At 45.9% G+C, this 20,439-nt stretch overlaps 1 protein-coding gene across 3 annotated transcripts; it reads left to right on the top strand.

Annotated features, from left to right (window-relative positions):
• Window positions 1-291: 291 nt before the first annotated feature.
• SPG21 (SPG21 abhydrolase domain containing, maspardin) lies at window positions 292-18,277 on the top strand. Of its 3 annotated transcripts, none has more exons than XM_040968944.1 (9): window positions 293-432; window positions 5,001-5,087; window positions 7,012-7,173; window positions 11,071-11,151; window positions 11,309-11,454; window positions 13,890-13,998; window positions 14,814-14,921; window positions 16,382-16,522; window positions 17,580-18,277. In XM_040968944.1, exons 2-9 carry the CDS (start codon window positions 5,025-5,027, stop codon window positions 17,694-17,696), a joined length of 927 nt encoding a protein of 308 aa, XP_040824878.1. In that variant the 5' UTR covers window positions 293-432; window positions 5,001-5,024; the 3' UTR covers window positions 17,697-18,277. The 3 variants fall into 3 exon arrangements, with proteins under 3 accessions (XP_040824880.1, XP_040824878.1, XP_040824879.1); XM_040968945.1 differs by lacking the exon at window positions 293-432 and adding an exon at window positions 1,820-1,993; XM_040968946.1 differs by lacking the exon at window positions 7,012-7,173 and having other exon boundaries at window positions 292-432.
• The last annotated feature ends 2,162 nt before the right edge of the window (window positions 18,278-20,439 follow it).

The raw sequence follows: 20,439 nt of genomic DNA, 5'->3' as shown, positions 1-20,439 counted from the left end.
AGATGACCCAGACCTGACCCAGGGGAAATTCGTGCCTCCACCCCCGCCCGCTGCACCGGTTCCTGGCTGCCCTACATCCTGAAGAACGGAACGCGCCGGCGGCCTCCCACGCCACGCCCCGTCGCCATGGTGACGGCCCGCCCTTCCCCGCGACGTGGCCCCGCCCACCCCGAACCCGGAAGCGGGAGGCCGGCGGAGCCCGGTTCCGGAGGAGGGGACGCGCCGGGCCGAGCTCGCCGGGCCGCACGCCCCGCCCCTGGGAGGCCGGCCTCCCGCGCGCCCCGACAGCCCGCGGCCCCCGGAGGACCTGAGCGCTCCGGCTTCCGGCCCGCGTCCCGGGCCCAGCCGCCTCCACGGCCCGGCCCGCCTCAGGACTGGAACCCAGCACTGCCGAGAGGAGGAGGGCCAGGGACGTGGGGGCGGCCACGGCAGGTGAGGGCGCGCAGGGCCCCGGGCAGGGGGCTGCGGCTTTGGGGGTATGTCGCATGGTGGGTGGCGTGCACTGCTGTTTCGGCCGGATGTGACTGTGTGAGTGTGGTCCTGGGTGGGCCGGTCCATGTGACCACGCACGTGATCGCAAACCCGTGTGTGGGGGACGGGGAAGAGGGAGGTGTCTGTGGGGTGGCCAAGGCTGGGGTGACCATGTCTGTGTGTGGCTGTCACCGGTCGGGGGGCTGTGGAGTGGGGAGGCACGGAGGAGCACAGAAAGCTATGATAGCCACCCGCAAGCCCATCCCGGGGCAATGCCGCTGAGCCCAGGAACATTAGTTTTTTAGGTTTTGTCTTTTCAGTCAACTTTTAGGAACTCTGAAACAAAGGACAGTTATTTTGTCCATTGCACGGCAGCCTGAAAGTGGCATTTGTGTCTTTGTCACTTCTGACAGGAGCCAGGTAGAGGGCGAGTGAGGAGTCACAGGGCCTTCGTCCTGTTCCTGAGGGGGTTACGAGGAAGACACTTCAGCGGCTGCTTTGTCTCCTGTAATGGTCCAGCTCCTGTTGGCTCACAGGGACGGTTTAACAGCTGTGTCTGAATGTCCCAAAGCTTTTAAGGCAAGAGCACCAGAAGTGTGACAGGAGAGATGTCCCAAAGGCAGTGTTTCCTCTCATGGGGCTTGGAGATAATGGAAGAGGCTCCTGAAGAAACGTATAGATCTGAGAAAATAATAGCCATAGCCGGGTGCTGATGAGGTGAGGGATGGAGATGTGTGTAAAAGGCCTCATCCCCCCTGTTAGAACTCTAGTTTGTAACTCTTGTTTTTTCTGGGCTTAGTAAGGACACGTGGCCCACGTATAGAGTAGCAGTAGACTGAGATAAAGGATCAGAAACCTCAGCCTGGTAGGTCTGGTTCTGTGATTTCAACATGTGTCAAGGCAGTGTCGTCGAGCGAAATCCACTGGCCGATGCTGTTGGAATCCTGAAAGACAGGCTCAAACCGAGGATGGGTCAGGGCCAGTGAGGATGGAGTGCCCCAGCACACCTAGAGAAGGGGTTCCCCTCAGTGCAGAGGAAGACTGGCCTCTCTGTGGCCCTTTTCCTGACAGCGAGAACAGCTGCTTTGGTTTTCGTGAGAATTTGGATCATGAGCGATTGCATCCCTGTTGGGTTCACCATCCACATTCTTTCTTGTTTAATCCTGGTCCACCTGGTCACAATCTCAGTTAACCTCCTTGGCCGTGTACACAATGTGTGTCTTGTGACTTGGGGGAAAAAAAAAGAAGTATGGCTGGAATGGGTGAAGGAGAGCCAGAGGAACAGGCCTGCCTTTTCTTCCTGCTCAGCTGCTGCGCACTTGCAACAGTCTGCTGTTTTTTTACTCAGATGGAGCCTTTGGTGTCACCTTTCATGTGCTGCCAAACTAGCGCAAGTGTTAAAGCCATTTGTCACTACAAACATTTAGTCCTAGCTAAGCGCAACCCCTGCATCTAACAAGATTAGTTATGCTGTGCTAGAGGACTGAGGTGGCTGTGAATGTTACTGAGGACTGTTGGCCAGGTACAGCTTTCTACCTATTATTGTGGGAAGGAGGTGTGTGAATAAAGCGGCAGGCCTCTGCATGAATTTATGTGTATCCATGAGGTGGTGTGGGTTGTGCAGTCACTGGCTCTGACACTTGGAATAATCTTGTATCCCTGGTTTCGTGATGAATGACCATCTTTCTGGTTTTAATTTCTAAGATGTAACTTACAAGTCTATTGCAGTTTGCTCCGTAAATTTTTTTATGTGCTGTCCTGTAGAATAGAACCATTCTTTCTAATAATGCGGTACTAAACAGTGAAGTGTTTAGGTGATGTGAGAATGCGACAGGCCTGCCCAAGCAGGAAAGTATCTGGCAGTGACTATCATGGGTTTGTTTTTCATTAAAAGTGATAACCAGCATCGAGGAAGGCAATAGTGAAAGTGGCTTAGATTTTGTCTGTCTGAGAGGCAGAGAGAGAGAGAGAGAGCTCGCATGCACTGGCTAACTTTCCAAATGCCGCCACATGGCTGGGGCTGGGCCAAGGTGAAGTCTGGAGCCACTCAATCCAGATCTCCCACATGGATGGCAGTAACCCAGTTCCTTGAGCCCTTACTGCTGCCCACCACCTCCCCGGATGTTCATTGGTGTGAGCTAGGAAATGAACTTGGGGACTATGATGGGGGGATGTGGGTGTCCTAACCACTAGCCCAAACACCCGCCCCTAGATTTTTTTTTAACATTTAAGATAGCATAAAATGATTTCCTTCATTTCAGTGTGAATAATTACATCTACACACTGACTTTCAGCATAAGACTGACAGTTTCCTGGTGGTTTAAGCAAATTTCCATTTTAACAGTTTTCTGCATGTGCCATGTTAGCTTTGATGAACAGACTGTTATTCTGGTGTCTAGGGTGTAACGTAGCTAGAGTATAAGGCCCGGTGCAGTAGCCTAATGGCTAAAGTCTTCACTTTGCATGTCCCAGGATCCCACATGAGCACCAGTTCATGTCCTGGTGGCCCCACTTCCCATCCAGCTCCCTTCTTGTGGCCTGGGAAAGCAGTCAAGGATGACCCAAAGCCTTGGGACCCTGCACCCACACGGGAGACACAGAAGCAGCTCCAGGCTCCTGGCTTCAGATCAGCTCAGTTCTAGAAGTTGCAGCCACTTGGGCAGTGAATCAGCAGTTGAAGATCTTTCTGTCTCTCCTCCTTTCTGTATATATGACTTTCCAATTAAAAAAATAGAGTATAATATTGGAATGTATGCTGTGTCCTTGGGGTTCACATTAGAAGCTCCCCAAGGTAATAAGAGAGACTGCAGATCTGGGGAGCTCCATGGACTTTAGGATGCCCATGCACCTTGCCATCCCAGATAATGCTCACTAAAGTGACAGCTCTGGTTGCCAAAGCTTGCGCCTGGGGTAGAGGAGATGGTGCAGAAGCAGGCATGTGAAGTCTTCGAAACAGATGAGCAACAGTCCCGCCCTTGGCAGTGAGAGTCTGCAGCAGGGAACTATCATCCCAGGTTCCTCTTCCAACATAACACAGACATTTGAGCAAGACTGAAGGTGCTTAGCCAGCCCGAAGGTCACAGGCACCAAAATTGGGAGGAACTCTAGGATGACCTCATTTGTTTTCCTTAGGGTGTAGCCATTCCCTTGCTTGGCAGACAATGCCTGCTCCATACCAAGCACTGTTCTAGGCTTTTGGGGAGTACCATGGTGAAGTAGAGAAAGCAGACTCAAAGACAGCCATGACTTAGCCCCCAGGTGGCAAAACCTTCTAAAACCTGGAGATGGGCCCAGCATGGTAGCCTAGTAGCTAAAGTCCTGCCTTCCACATGTGCTGGATTCCCATGTGGTCACCGGTGGTTCTAATCCTGGCATCCCCGCTTCCCATCCAGCTCCCTGCTTGTGGTCTGGGAAAGCAGTCGAGGATGATCCAAAGCCTTGGGACCTGCACCCATGTCGGAGACCCAGAAGAAACTCTGGGCTCCTGGCTTTGGATTTGCTCAGCTCAGGCCATTGCGGCCCCTTGGGGTGTGAATCAATGGACAGAAGATCTTCCTCTCTCTCTCTCCTCTCTGTATATCTGGCTTACTAATAATAATTTAAAAAATTTTAAAAAATAGACATAACTAAACTTAAAACAAAAGGCCACACTTCTTTCTTTCATGTGAATGGCAGGTTTGCCTGTGTTCCTGTGTTTTGCATTAAGAGTTTCATATGAGCTTCTGAAGTTGTGTGTGAATTTATTAACACTTACTTTTTCTAATATGGGCTGTTTCCTGTAATCAAACAGGAACATCTTTACTAAAATTCATTTTTTTTAAGATTTATTTATTTTTATTGGAGAATCAGATATACAGAGAAGAGGAGAGAGAAGATCTTCCGTCTGATGGTTCACTCCCCAAGTGGCCGCAACAGCCAGAGCTGAACTGATCCCAAGCCAGGATCCAGGAGCTTCTTCTAGATCTCCCACGTGGGTACAGGGTCCCAAGTCTTTAGGCTGTCCTCAGTGCTTTCCCAGGCCACAGGCAGGGAACTGGATGGAAAGCAGGGCACCAGGACATGAACCCATGTCCATATGAGATTCCAGCAAGTGCAAGGAGAGGACTTCAGCTACTAGGCACCGCGTTGGGCCCTAAAATGTATTCTTAAGATGCTGTCAGTGATAGGGGCTGCTGCTGTAGGGAAGCGTTACTTGATTGGCACAGGCAGATGTCTGCATCCAGCTGCACAGCATTGATGGGCATCTTGGAAAAGTGTTCAAAATTTTCTAGGCAAGGTTCCTCCTCTGGAGGGACTCAAGGGGTGCCTGTCTTGGTTCCCTCTCACCAAATTGCTTTCTGTCATTTTAAGTACATGCCAATAAGGAAAAGTGGCCTTCGTTTGAAAATGGTATAGGTATTGACTAGACCAGACTGTACAGTCAGTTCTGATATGCACATGGATTATTTTATTATTATTATTATTATTATTATTATTATTATTTTTACACTTGGATTCTTGACATGAAACATCACATGCTTTCATTTCAGGATTACCCACCATTTTAGCCAATCATGGGAGAGATTAAAATCTCTCCTGACTATAACTGGTTTAGAAGTACAGTTCCTCTGAAAAAGGTATGTATGGTTTTACTACTTTTTTTATTTGTCAAATATTGTATTGTTTCTGTGTATGACTTAGGTGATATGCTTTCATAATGTTTGAGAGGACAGGTTATTATCAGATATCGTGGCTGTGGGTCCTTTGTTGCATGCAGTGAACTGTGGAGACTCACCCGAGAATAAAAGTGGGTATAACTCCACTCACCGTTTACAACTGCTTTTAGATGTGCAAACAAGCAGGTATTTGTATTCTCTTCTTTGTCACTTAGTGGAAAGCTTAACTCCCATCTACCTGGCACTGTTGTGGGAACCCCCCAGACATTTAGTTCTTTCAACAGTTCCCCAAGGTGGATATTCTGTGCCCACTTCCTAGATGAGAAAAAGCACCGCAGCTCATGGAGTTAAAGGTCACACGTCACACAGCCTGGTAGAATCAGGTGAATCCTGCTTCTAAGCCAGGAGCCCTGGGGCTGTTTCCTGCAGCTGAGGAAATAGTTTCATTGATGGAATGTTCTACAGTGTCAGGTTAATTCAGTTCAAAGGTCCTGATAAGTGGTCACACAGAAACTATGTTTTCTGAAGGACAAAACTATCCTGCAGGGAACTCTGAAGAGTCACAGTGCTCAACACATTTCAATATTTACAGATTCTGTTGGAAGTATCCCCCGCTGAACTCTCCAGAGCGTATTTGTGTGGCTTTCTTCCACATGTGACCATTGATCCCGGAAAGTTTGAGAGAGAGGAATGTCTTACGTGATTTGCTTACAAGAGTCGGTAGTGTGAGATACACTGTCGAAGGTTGTGGAGAGGTTTTTTGAGTCATCGTCACAGTAAGAGAGGAATACAAAAAGCAAAAACGCAAATGGGCAAACTACAAAGGGCAGAAACAGAAGTTTATCATGACTGCGACCTCCGCCAGCCTGAAAGGGAATTGGAAATCTCTCTGGACTTTGCCTAGCTCCACTTGCTCCCGGTGATGCTAGTCACAGTGGTTGGCGTACTGCCAGCCCCAGAGTGATGCCGGAGAGTTCAGAGCCCTGCCAGCGGGGAGCACTCAGGAAAAAAGAACTTGGAGGCTTTGAAATTTTTCAGTAAAAAGTAGGGTAAATCCTGACTTGCATTGGCAAGTGTTCATGCAGAGAATAGTAATAATGGCCAGCACCTAGTGACCCCTGAATGTCTGCTGAGCTCTGTCAGCACTGGCCTCGCATCAGCTCATCCTTGTTCATCTTTTCTGTCTGTTGGCTTAAGGACAGGAAGGTTTCTGGTTACCTTCCTCCCTGTCCTACGTCTTCCACCGAAGCCAGGTGTTCCCTGCACTCCCTCCCTAGCCCTGACTGGGTTGAAGTAACCTGACTGACGGACACCTGCCTGGCCGGCCTCAGTAGTACATGTCCTCCTGCCTCCCGGGCCTGGGCTACGTCAGTTCCTGAAGCATCTCCTAGCTAGTGCCATCTCTACCTAGCTTCTCCCTGGAGCCAAGTCTCCCCTCGCCTCCCCTGTTCGTGCTCTGACCCTGCTGACCCCAGGCAGTCCACAGGGCCAGCACTGCACAGTCACTGCAAACCATCCTCCTTGTGTGTAACACACACACACACACACACACACACACACACACCACCTGAAGTATAGGGAAGAAATGCTGTGTGCAGAGTTTACTGTTTTGTGATAAAAAAAAAAAAATTGACTTATTCTTATTATAGATAGAAAAAAAAGTTAAAACAGAAAAAAACAGGTCTTTGAAGACTATAAAATGATTCTGTGGGATATGATTACATTGAAGAAAAGAGACCAAAGCTGTTTATTTTACCTGCTTACCTGGTGTGACCCTTTTGCCACTTTATATTAAAATTGTCAGTATGAAACTGTGATGTAAAATGACAACATCTGAACCAAATCCTAAAGGGCCTCCATGTTTTCCTTCTCGCTCTCCCTCCAGATTATAGTAGATGATGATGACAGTAAGATTTGGTCACTCTATGATGCGGGTCCTAGAAGCATCAGGTGTCCTCTCATCTTCCTTCCCCCTGTCAGCGGGACTGCCGATGTGTTTTTCCGGCAGATTTTGGCTTTGACCGGATGGGGCTACCGGGTTATAGCTGTAAGTATCATTATTTCAATATTAAAATTGAGATCCATATTTTGTGAATTTTTTCCTTTGCTTTAAATTTTTGATGTTTTATTTAAAAAACATGATTACAGAAGGAGAGAGATCTTTCATCTGCTGGTTCACTTCCTGATGACTACAAAGCCAGGATTGGGCCAGATTGAAGCCAGGAGCCAAAAGCTATTTCCAGTGTCCCACATAGATGGTAGGGACCCAGGGATTTAGGCCATTTTATGTTGCTTTCCCAGGCATATTAGCAGGAAGCTGACTGGGAGGTGGATCAGCCAGGACTTGAACTGACACCCACATGCCCACTTCCCAGATGAGAAAATGGAATGCTGCCGGCTTTGTAGTTGGCAGCTTCCCTGGCCAGAGTGCTGACCCTGCTTTTGTTTTTGATCAGCTGTAGTCATGGGATTTTTTTTTTTTTTTTGTAATTAAGATGAAGCCTTTGCAGAGCAGCTGCTGTGTGCTGTTCCGTCCTGCAGGACAGTCAACAAGGGTCACAACCAACCTAGGAGAGAATGGGGGCAAGAGACAAAAAGAATGGACAGCAAGACAGTATGTCTGATCAAGCTGACACTTTATTATTTTCAATTGAGGCTTTTTATATTTTCAGTAACTAAGGCTCTTGGAGGAAAGGAGAAACTGGGATGTAAGCCATGGTCTCAAGACCGATTGTTCTTGAGCAACCACCATATCAACAATATTGTAGGTAACAAGTAACAAGATGTTGGCAGGTACAGCATAAATCACATTCTGAAACAGCTGCTAGAAATAATTGAATCTAAGTGTGTGATCAGCTTCATAACCTCTTTCCCAAGCATCGAGCCAACCAGGGGTTCTCCACTGGCCTGTAGTTCTATATTCAAAATGGCTTCAGTGTGGCTATAGTACACGGCTCCTGACAGTGTGCACCCAGACATATGGGCACAGAGGCTTGCAGGGGCCAGGCCTGTGTCGGCAGTCTTCTCAGCACCTGCCTCCCACGTGCATTTTCTCCTGACCCTCTCCCCACAGCTCTGAATGATTGGAAGCATTTTTGTCTTTGTTTCTTGGTTCTAGCAGAACCAAGGTCGACTTTGTAGGTTAATTGCCATTTGTGGTTTGTGATGAGAGACATGAATTAGCTCCTATCCTTAACCCTTGGTTAGGAAGTTTTTTGTTTCCAATTCCATAGCTGAGTGTGGTCTAAATTTAGTTTCCCACTGGTCATCCTGGAATCTCCTTTAGGGAAAAAGGTGAACTGGGGGAAGGTGCTGATGTTTAAGATAAATGTCCTTGCTTGTCCCTGCTGTGTGACTTTGTATAGGTTGGTTTCCCATTTCCAAGGAAGGAGAGTCTAGCTGTGGAGCTGCCAAAACCTGACATGTTGACATGTAAACAGTATTCCCTGTGGGGTGTTGCTGCTAGACATTTTATTTACTGTCTAAAGGAGAGAAGTGGGTCAGGGCTCTTCTCTTGAAGAGATTCTACTGGGGTTACCACAAACAGTGGGCCATGCAAAACATCCAGTTTCCCCTCTTTCTGACTCACCAGCTTCTGAGAAATTGGTCTGCCCTGCTGCCTTCCCGCAGGTCTTCTGTGGCTTATGGCCTCTAGTTTCTTTATTCCTCTGTGACTTTGAATCTCTGCAGCATAAGTCTCTTGTCTTCTAGGTTTGCAGGTATTCTTGGACAGCATATTCTAGAAGAGCAGGCTTGTGCCTTTTCTTGTCCCAGGTCTCTGCAACCAGGAAGGGGACGTGCAGCCACCCTCAGGTTTAACTTCCTTCTGCAGAGCACTTTGGCTTGCAGAGAGGGTGTTGCTCACTCCTTGCTAGCACGTCTCAGGAGCTCTGGCTCTCTGCTGGGTATTTCTTCCTTATCCTAGGCTTCTTGATGTGAGCTTTTCTGGTTTCATTCACTGGATGCCCAGGAAAAGGTCAGAATCCAGAGGATCCTGTAAAGTTTGACCTGGGACCCACCCACCCCCGTGGAGTTTTTAAATTCACTAGATATTGGTTATGGATCTTTTCTTATTTAAAGTTGTGTTTGGTATTGTTGTAGAGTCACATGCATTTGTTCAGAATAATACATAGAACTATCTCCTATGTACTTTGCCCAGCTTCTTTAAATGAGAACAAGTTACAAAATTATATACAATGCACAATGAAGCCAACACCGTCTCAGAAAAATTGAGATTATTCAAGTAACACCATCAGGACATTCTCCCCCACTCCCACATTAGGGTCCCTGGGACAAAAATCAGGAGACCATCTCTGTCCCCTGGCGCTGATGTGGTCTTGGTAGCAAGAAGCAGGGCAACCTCTGTCCCGATCCCCCCACCTGTGGTCACAGAAGCATGGGAGAGATTTTTTTTTACTCACCTTCCTGTCTCCATCCCTTCCCATCCCCACCAGACCTGCATGAGTTAGTCCCCTCGCCTATGTAACAAACATTTAGAAATAAATTGAAACTTAAAATTATATATGGTGTAACAACCAGGATATGGATACTATTAAAATCTGCAGCCTTCTTCAGATTTTCCTAGTTTACTTGCATCCAGTTGTGTGTGTACATGTGTATGCACATGCATATGTATACCAAGCTGCATACATTTTACCACCTGTTTAGGGCATGGATATTTTTTAATTAAAGGCTTCATGAAAAACTCATTCCCTGGGGGTATGCATGTGGTGCAGCATAGTAACATATCACCTGTGAGGCTGGCATCTCATATGCTGTCATTTCAAGTCATGGCTGCTCCACTCCTGATCCTGCTCTATGCTGATACACCAAATCAGTGCAAGATCACCCAAGGCCTTAGGCACCTGCCACCATGTGAGAAAGCTGGATGGAGTTCTCGCTTCTGTCTTCAGCCTGGCCCAGCCCCAGCTGTTGTGCCCATTTGGGGAATAAACCAACAGATGGAGTGTGCATGTGTGTGTGTCACTATAGCTCCCTTTCAGGTAAAAAAAAAAAAAAAAAAAAAAAGAGAAAAATCTGTCTAAAAAGAAATAGGCTACGAAAGATCAAGAGCTATACTTCTGTGGGGGCACAGATAAAAGTACAAGAAGTCAAATCAAATGACTAAGTCAGTTAAAGGAAAAACAGCTCTGTTGAATACCTCCTTATAGCTGTGCTTCCAAAGAAAGAGCTCTCTAGTATAGATTTTATTTCTACTTTTCCTGAGCCATAATTCAATATGAAATTGGATTTAAAGGAAAAGCTATTTCTTCACTTGCATGAGTTGTGCTCTATTTACTCTTTTTTTTTTAAGATTTATTTTTATTATTATTTTTTTATTGGAAAGGCAGCTATACAGAGAGGAGAGACAGAGAGGAAGATCTTCTGTCTGATGATTCATTCCCCAAGTGAGCGCAACGGCCGATGCTATGCCGATCCGAAGCCAGGAGCCTCTTCCGGGTCTCCCACGTGGGTGCAGGGTCCCAAAGCTTTGGTCTTTCCTCGACTGCTTTCCTGGGCCACAGGCAGGGAGCTGGAAGGGAAGCGGGGCTGCCGGGATAGAACCGGCGCCCATATGGGATCCTGGGCGTGCAAGGCGAGGACCTTAACCACTTGCGCCACCGCGCCAGGCCCTCTATTTACTCTTGAACCTCAGACTTTTTCAGTTATTTGGAAAGGAAGTTGATACTAATTGAAATTATTATTCACATAATATTGCTAGGGTGTGCTTAACTTTTGGTCTTTTCTTAAATTTTCATCTGTTAGATAAAATGTGAATTATGAAGTTTGGTAGAAAGTGAGAGCTTATTTTAATATACTTGGAGTAAGGAACAGAGCATGAGCAAGTAAGAAATGCTATGTGCAAATCCTAAATTTTTCGTGTATATATGAATTGCATTGCACCTTTGCAGTTTTTACAATAAATTTGAAAACATTATTTCAGCTGCAGTATCCGGTGTATTGGGACCATCTTGAATTTTGTGATGGATTCAGGAAACTTTTGGATCATTTACAGTTGGATAAAGTGAGTACTCTGATATTAATTACTTACATGTGACTTTCAGTGTAGCAATTGTATTGTAAAACCTGTGGTTTGTAATAATTGAAACAGTTCCTTTTACATATTCATATTCAAGATTGATCAACATTTTAGGATCTGCCTAATATTTGTTTGTAATTAGGTTCATCTCTTTGGGGCTTCTTTGGGAGGTTTTTTGGCCCAGAAATTTGCTGAATATACCCACAAGTCTCCCAGAGTCCACTCCCTCATCCTCTGCAATGCCTTCAGTGATACCTCCATCTTTAACCAGACTTGGACCGCAAACAGGTGAGGAACTAAACATCAGGCCACAAATGCTTGTTGTTTCATCCAGTGGAACTTTGAAGATGTGAATTTCTGGGTACAGGAGAGAGGGAGAACTTTTTATCAACATGTGCCTTCTGAAACTTCTCTGGATTTTACAATGAGAAACAACCTCCTTTCAGAAAGAATACTGTGGGAATTCTAAATTCAGTTCTATCTGTTATTCTGAGGGATGGTTTAATACACACTCATCGCCTCTACCGTCTTTGGCTGTAAAACTGATGGGCGGTCTGCCTGTGCAGTTTACAATTTCTTGTGTAAACTGTTGTGTATTACCTGACACAATTTTCCATGCATGTGGCTTTTCCCAGTGTTTCATCATGTGCTGCCATAAATCTTGTACAAATTCTTGTTTCTGCTTTTTACCGGGTTATCTCTTTGAGATACTTTTTCCCAAACTAAAGGTAGAAGCACACTGTCCCTCAACTGTGCCATACGGCATGACGCTTGATGTCCGTCTGTGCTTCAGAAAGGTGCGGGTGCTGTGGGCGCAGCCAGAAGGGCTGCTCTTGCCTTGGCTTTAGCCTTTAAATCAGCTTCATGCATGTCAGCATGTACATTGAAGCTGATCCATTTCTGTGAGCTTCTTATGCTGCCACCAAGGCTCAGCTCCGCCTTTAAAAAGCCCAGTGTTACAATGCATCTGTGCGGGCTGGTTAATTTTAAAATAATGTTATAGGCAGACATTGCTTTCACATTTATACAGCATTGGAGTTTTAATATTTTTTATTTTTTTTAAGATTTATTTTTATTATTTTTTTTTATTGGAAAGGCAGCTATACAGAGAGGAGAGACAGAGAGGAAGATCTTCCGTGCGATGATTCACTCCCCAAGTGAGCGCAATGGCTGATGCTATGCCGATCTGAAGCCAGGAGCCTCTTCTGGGTCTCCCACGCGGGTGCAGGGTCCCAAAGCTTTGGGCCGTCCTCGACTGCTTTCCCAGGCCACAGGCAGGGAGCTGGAAGGGAAGCGGGGCTGCCGGGATAGAACCGGCGCCCATATGGGATCCTGGGCGTGCAAGGCGAGGATCTTAACCACTTGCGCCACCGCGCCGGGCCCAACTTTTATTTTTATTTTTAAGAAATTATTTAATCTAACAATTTGAGAAGCAAATAGAAAAAGACAGAGAAGCACGAATAGAGCTTCCAGTGGCTGATTCACTCCCTAAATGCTCACACAGTCCTGAAGCCAGAGCAAAGAACTGAAACAATCCAGGTCTCCCACATGCGCGGCAGGAGTTCAGCTGTCTGAACCATCACTACCAGCTACCAAAGTCTGCATGGGTAGGAAGCTTGAATTGGGAGGCAGAGCCCGGAATCAAACCCAGGAACTCCAGTGTGGGACATGGAGATTTTAATCAGCATCTTAATCATTAAGGCAAATGCCCACTCCACCCTGGTGTTTTTAGAACTTGTCCTGATGGTATCTTGGTAGTTGATTTTCTTAGCACTCTGCTGCCACATCTTTCTTTTCTTTTTTTTCTTTTCTTTTTTTTTTTTTTTTAAGATTTGTTTATTTTCATTTGAAAGACAGATAGAGAGGAGAGACAGAAAGATCTTCCATCCACTGGTTCACTCCATAAGTGGCCACAACAGCCAAAGCTTACACAATCCAAAGCCAAGAGTCAGGAGCTATTACCAGATCTTCCCTGCGGTTGCAGGATCCCAAGGCTTTGGGCCATCCTCTACTGCTTTCCCAGGCCACAGGCAGGGAAGTGGTGGGGGTGGAAGAGAACTTAACTGGAAGATGGCTCAACAATCTTTTGGAGGGAAGCTATACTTCCAACAAAGCAATTCTAATGAGAATAAGTATCAGAAATTGGTCTCTACCTTTTGCAAATAATTTCCAGCATAATTTAGGGAAATTAGCATTTGCCATCTATAATGCCTCTTAATTTTCAAAATTAGTAGAAGTACCAGTTAAAGATCATATATAGAAATTTATGAAGATGAAAATGCCTTGAATTAGACTCATTGAACACAGTGTTAGGTAGCAAAATTTGGGAGGCATGGTGATTTCCATTTTGGTATTTTGAAATCAAAAGATGTTATCAACCAGAAAGAAGAAATACTTGTTTTGATGCTGAGTTTTCCAAAGGAAATAGTTTAACCATTGAAAATAAGACAGAAAAAAAAAAATCTTAGGATCATGAGAATATCTATCTTGGTAAAGCCTCTGGAAATATTGCTGATAGTTATTCTAAATTCTTAAAATTTAATTACATGTTAACTCTTTGGGAAGCTTGATAAAGTGTAGAAGTGGATGCTGAGCTTCTTGTAGGAAGAACAGAGGTCTTTTCCTCTCTGGAATCCGAGCAGCTAGCTGTGACAGAGTAGCCATGTTGAATCTCTCACATGTTTAATCATAGAAGCTTAAATTATCAGGTCTTTGTTTTACAGCTTTTGGCTGATGCCAGCATTTATGCTCAAAAAAATAGTTCTTGGAAACTTCTCTTCTGGTCCAGTGGACCCTATGATGGCGAACGCAATTGACTTCATGGTGGACAGGGTAAGTGAAGACCACAGCTCACATAAGGTTTCATGGCCACTTAGTTCCTAAAGATCTGTCATCTCATTGAGTAGTGTTGGAGGTCATTGTTAAGCAGTTTTTCTTATTAACTCTTACTTCATCTGAACTGCTGTGGAGGGTTTGGCTGCATTGTTCCATGGGAAGATTTGAACTTGACAGCTTGCCCAAGTGCAGGCACTTAGCCCAATGGTAAAGATGCCATCACCCCACATCCCACAACCCACACTGAGCTATGTAAGTTCAGTATCTGACCCCAGATTCAACTTCCACTTCCTGTGAACGAAGACCCTGGGAGGCAGTGGTGGTGGCTCAAGGATTTGGGAGGCCTGGATTGTGTTCATGGCTCCCCGCTTCAGCCCTGACCCAGCCTACTGTTGCAGACAGTGGATAGTGAACCAGCAGACAGTTACTTACTCTCATGCTCTACCTTTATGTCCCTCAAAGAAGTAAATTAAAAGAGGGAAAGGATTCTGGGGAGGCCATTGAGGTACATTGAGTTAACTGCTGCTTGGGACACCTGCATCCCATATCAGAGTACCTGGTTCAAGCCCTGGCTCCTCCTGCACTTCTGAGGTAGCTTCCTCTTTGTGAACCTGGATAGTAGCAAATGCTGTCTCCAGTGCTGGGGCCACTGCCTGAGAGGCACATAGGGGTGGCAGATACTTTGTGTTTCCTTGTTGGTGACTTTTCCAGCCCCACAATTCATAATATCACTGTAAATATTATCTGCAGATTTAAAGTAAGTATGAGAAATAAAATGACTTCAAGTATATGACATGTGTTTCTTCTTGCAGCTGGAAAGTTTGGGCCAGAGTGAACTGGCTTCCAGACTTACCCTGAATTGTCAAAATTCTTATGTGGAACCTCATAAGATTCGGGACATCCCTGTGACCATCATGGATGTAAGCTCCTTGTAATGGTTGTATGCTTCCGGTGTGAGTCTTCAAGTGCCACACAGGCTTTTGTTGTTGTATCCCTCAGCTCTCCTGGTTTCCGTTATTGCTTGTCCTAAATTTTTCCTGGCTGGAAATCAAAATGTCAGTGGACATAAGGGATAGTTGATCTGTTTTGGGTATCTTTGCTTTCACATCAACAGGATCGCATACAAAACAGAAGGTGCCTACAAGAACAAAGATGTAAAGGATCCATAAATCCTCATTAGCACAAAAGTGTCCTTTTTTACTTTGATGAAATATACATAAGAAAATATAAACAGGGTTTTTTTTTTTAAGAGATTTTTTTTCTTTATTGGAAAGGCAGATATACAGAGCAGAGGAGAGGCAGAGAGGAAGATCTTCCATCTGTCTGATGGTTTATTCCTCAAGTGGCCGCAACAGCTGGTGCTGAGCCAATCCGAAGCCAGGAGCCAGGAGCTCTTCCTGGTCTCCCATGTGGGTGCAGGGTCCCAAAGCTTTGGGCAGTCCTCAACTGCTTTCCCAGACTACAAGCAGGGAGCTGGATGGGAAGCGGGGCTGCTGGGATTAGAACCAGCACCCATATGGGATCCCAGCGTGTGCAAGGCAGGGATTTTAACTACTACACTATCGCGCTGGGCCCAGAGAAGGTCAACAGTTTTTAAGGGCACAGTTCAGTGGCAGTAAGCACATTCAGTGTTGTAAATCATCACCACCATCCATTTTCAGAACTTTCTCAGCATCCCAAATAGAAACTCTATGCCCAGAAACCACTGATTCCTTACTTTCTTCTCCCCTAACCCGTGGCAACCAGCAATCTCCTTCCCATCTCTGTGACTTTGCAGACTCTAAGTACTCATGTAACTAAATTGATATGTTAGTTATCTTTTGTGTCTCACTTATTTTATGTAGTATGATATTTCCATGATTCATCCAAGGCTATCATATGCATCAGAATGTCATTCCTTTCTTTCTTTCTTTCTTTCTTTCTCTCTTTTTTTTTCCATGTAGACTGGGATTTCCCCCCCGTCATTCCTTTTTAAAGCTGGTTAATGTGTCATTTTCCCTATATACTACATCTTGTTTATCCGTTCATCTGTCAACACACATTTGGGCTGTTCCAACTTTACCTCTCCCTCTCTTCCATCACAGTGACTTTCAAATAAATAAGAAATCTTTAACAAAAAGTATGTGTAAATATCTTGTTCATTGAATTAGCCACGTCTGAGGGAGAAGGTAATTCACAGAATTTAGTGCCCCTTTTTCCTTCCCCGAAGGAGGCAGGAGGCACAAGCTACAGCTGATGTCTTTATTGGAGTTTGAAGTGCACTAGGCAGTGGCTCAAGGGTTCAGCGTTGTGTCATCGTTAGCATGGAGTGGTACTTTCCATATTGTGAAAAGAACGTGTTAAAATACCAGCAGGTTTCAGCCTTGGGTTTCTTTTAAAGGTGTTCGACCAGAGTGCACTTTCCACTGAAGCTAAGGAAGAAATGTACAAACTGTATCCTAATGCCCGGAGAGCTCACCTTAAAACCGGAGGCAATTTCCCATACCTGTGCCGAAGTGCCGAGGTGAACCTCTATGTGCAGGTAAGCTCCAGCATGGATTGCAAGCCCTTTGAACCCAAAAGGCAAGGTTTATAACATAAAATTTTATTTTATTTTATTTTGTTAGCAGGGGACAGAGAGCTAAAGAATTCCCCAAAGGAATGAGGCATTAACTTCAGACACAACAATTTAGGGGAAAATTCAGTGGGGTGCATAGGTGGCCCCTGGGTGACTCTGCCCACTATCCCTTTTCTAGAACAGCAAGCGTACATCCTCCTGTAGAGGTAGCCACTGGTAGGCTATGACCTAATCTATGTCCTTACTCATGGTCACAGTGCAGTCAGAGCAGGACACCAGACCCAAGTGGGGGCAGCCTGAGGTCCACGCTGTGCCTTTTGCCCTCTAACTTTAATGCATAAAACCCACTCCCCTGTCTCCACCCATGAGTCATAGCCTATTTCTTCATCTGATGGGTACAGCCACATGCTTGCATAATGACATTTTGGACTGCCTGTCTGATGGGGTCCCATATGATCACATCACATCTCCTAAATACACTAAGATGTTCACGCAGAAATGAGCTTACCTAATGATGTTTCTCAAAACATGTGCCCAGCCTTCTGCTCATGCTGGAATAGCAATTTGGCAAAAGACTTTTTTAAAAAACCCGCATGCCTAAATCCTGTCATCCTCTTGTGGAAATAGACCCTAAGGAAAGAATCCCAAACATGGGAAAGCTTGGTGTGCAGACATCTTCCTCACACCATTAATCCCAGAGCCAGAAGCCTGGAATGACGCAGCTCCCAGCCTTGGATGGGCCATGGGCATCTTCCCATAGGGCAGTGTGCGGCCATATCATAGGAGAGACCCAGCACAGGCCAAACCCTCTGGGAGTAAAGATTGCACCTCATGAAACCTTAAAAATCTCTCTTGACTAGTCTGTATTTGCCAGTTTTTGTCTAGTTAGTGTATGCTCATTAGCTCGTAATTTCCAACATGAAGCATGTGTTCACAGCAGGGGCATCTCCCTCCAGAGCTGTCTGAGGCAGTGTGCACGTTGCTCCGGGAGGCTCACAATGACCACCCTGTGTCCCTGCAGATACACCTGCTGCAGTTCCATGGCACCAAGTACTCAGCCATCGACCCAGCAATGGTCAGTGCCGAGGAGCTGGAGGTACAGAAGGGCAACCTCAGCATCACCCAGGAGGAGCAGTAGCGGTGGTCCTGGCTGTGGGAGACGAGGTGACCCAGCGTACCCCTGCACGATCGGCCTCTGGGTGCAGCCAGCTCACGGTTCTCACTGTGTTCAGAAAGCAGGACTGACTGTCACCACAGGACAGCAGTGCCACTAAGCCAGCACAACTGTTCCCCTTAGGGGTTTTTTGGTTTGTTTGTTTGTTTGTTTGTTGTTTTTGAGCTTTGGAATTTCAGGAAATACTTTTGAAGCCTCCCATTTGAAGAATTGTAATGACTTTGCTACCAAAAGTGAATGTTAATTCCTGGGATTGAGGATTTTGTGGATTTTTGTCGATCCTTTCCTTTTCTTTCTCCATCGTTGCTTTTTCTTGCTTTCTGTGTTGTTTCCAGTAAATACTGCACATCAGAATCTGTCAGAAGGACATTGGGTACTCTCGGGCTTTCTTGGGTATAACCATTGTCAGTATCACGGCTCACACCTCATGGCTTGCTCTCCTACAAATCAACTACTTTTATTTTACAGTTCAGCACATTGTTTTGAGTGTCAGCTATTGTCTTTCTAGACCATTACAGTCATTTGGAATAAAACTTCAATTTCAACCAGTGTCTTTTGTAATCATTGTTGGCACCCAGTTGGCCTGCTCAGATAGGATCTTTGAGAAACAGGTGATGTGGTTTTTGGTGGTTTCATACATTCTGTCACTGCACCAGCCTTGTGCATTAATTTTGAAAGATTCTGCAAAAGCATGGATTACAAATTTCTCTTTTTCTAGGATAAGTTCATCCTTTATTTATTTTTTTTTTAAGATTTATTTTTTTTTCTTGGAAAGGCAAATCACATCTACAGAGAGGAGAGACAGAGAAAAATATCTTGGTTCACTCCGTAAATGGCCACAACAACCAGAGCTGAGCTGATCCCAAGCCAGGAGCCTCTTCCAGGTCTTCCATGCAGGTAGATATAAGATCTCTCTTGCAGTCTCTTTTATTTATTTTATTTTAAGATTTATTTTATTTTTATTAGAAAGGTGGATATACAGAGAGCAAAGACAGAGAGGAAGATCTTCCATCCAGTGATTCATTTCCCAAGTGAGCACAACGGCCGATGCTATGCCGATCCAAAGCCAGGAACCTCTTCCGGGTCTCCCACGTGGATGCAAGGTCCCATGGCTTTGGGCCATCCTCAACTGCCTTCCCAGGCCACAGGCAGGGAGCTGGAAGGGAAGCGGGGCTGCTGGGATTAGAACCGGCGCCCATATGGGATCCCGGGCGTGCAAGGTGAGGCCTTTAGCCACTGTGCCATCGTGCTGGGCCCTTGCAGTTTCTTTTAGATCAACCTTTTATAAAAATAAAATACAAGTGAGTCACATACAGTGAGGTAAAGAATGCTACAGAAACAGAAACAGATTGCCCTTCCAAAAAGGGGCCCTGCTAGGGGCCGGCACCGTGGCATAGGAAGCTAATTGGCTGCCTGCAGGGAGCTGGTTTGTGTCCTGGCTGCTCCACTCCTGATCCAGCTATCTGCTTATGGCCTGGGAAAGCAGTAGAGGATGGCCTAAGCGCTTGGGCTCATACCCCCACAAGGGAGATCCAGAAGAAACTCCTGGCTCCTAGTATCAGATGGGCTCAGCTCCAGCCATTGTGGCCACTTGAGGAGTGAACCAGCAGATGGAAGGTCTCTTTCTCTCTCTGAATCTGTCTATCAAATAAAAGTAAATAAATCTTTAAGTTAAAAAAAGAGGGGCCCTGTTCTGTCCAGCAGTTACCCTGCAGTGTGGGCATCAAAGCCTGGATCGCAGCATGGACTGTGAGTTTCCCACATGCCCTTCACACTCCCTGTCCCTACCTCCCCCCAATTCTTCCTGCCTCTTACTGCAGTCTCTGCCCAGCCTGGCTGTGTCCATGTTTCCCATTCAGGTACTAACCAGTCGCAGCCCTGCTTAGCTTCCAAGATCAGACAAGACTAGACACATTTGGAGTGGTATGACCCTCTCCCCACACCTTCGTTGAGAAAGCAATCTTGTAGCTTAAAAAAAAAAAAAGTGGGATTAACTACAACTGTTTAAAAGGGTTTTTTAAAGATCTATTTCTTTTTATTGCAAAGTCAGATATACAGAGAGGAGGAGACAGAGAGGAAGTGAACCAAATGTGAATCAAAAGTGAATCTTCCATCCGATGATGCACTTCCCAAGCAGGCGCAACAGCAAGAGCTGAGCCAATCCGAAGCCTGGAGCCCAGAGCCTCTTCCAGGTCTCCCACACGGGTGCAGGGTCCCAAGGCTTTGGGCTGTCCTCGACTGCTTTCCCGGGCCACAGGCAGGGAACTGGATGGGAAGCAGAGCTGCTGGAATACGAACCGGTGCCCATAAGGGATCCCTGCATGTGCAAGGCAATGAGTTTAGCTGCTAAGCTACCACGCTGGACCCTACAACTGTTTAAAAGTTAAACACAATTTCCCACCCTCCTTCTCCCCCAAATGCCTGCAACAGCTAGGGCTAGGCCAGGTCAAAGTAGAAAGTTCAGAATCCAACCATCACCTACCTAATACAACAAAGCTAAAATCAGGAACAGAGCCAGTCCTCAAACCCAGGCACTTCAATATTAGATACTAAGCCAGACAGCTGCCCCAAATCCTACACTGTTTGCACCCCATGAGTTATAGCACCAACAGAATGATGTAACACTTGTGGGTGGCCACGCCTCTCTCCCCACCAGTCCCTAAGCCTCTCAGGGCAGGCATCTCATCCCCTCACCACCGCCGCTGAC

The sequence above is a fragment of the Ochotona curzoniae genome, unplaced genomic scaffold (assembly GCF_017591425.1).
Source record: "Ochotona curzoniae isolate NIBS_2020 unplaced genomic scaffold, NIBS_Ocur_1.0 scaffold_4701, whole genome shotgun sequence".
Lineage (NCBI taxonomy): Eukaryota > Metazoa > Chordata > Mammalia > Lagomorpha > Ochotonidae > Ochotona > Ochotona curzoniae.
Note: the sequence above shows the minus strand (reverse complement) of the source record. Positions and strands in the feature narration are given on the sequence as shown.

Bases quoted from the DNA above. Each gene is read 5' to 3' on its own strand.
- SPG21 (XM_040968944.1), top strand. From the start codon at position 5,025: ATGGGAGAGATTAAAATCTCTCCTGACTATAACTGGTTTAGAAGTACA. The intron at 11,152-11,308 runs GTGAGTACTCTG...GTTTGTAATTAG, and splicing joins ATCATTTACAGTTGGATAAA to GTTCATCTCTTTGGGGCTTC. The intron at 13,999-14,813 runs GTAAGTGAAGAC...TTCTTCTTGCAG, and splicing joins TTGACTTCATGGTGGACAGG to CTGGAAAGTTTGGGCCAGAG.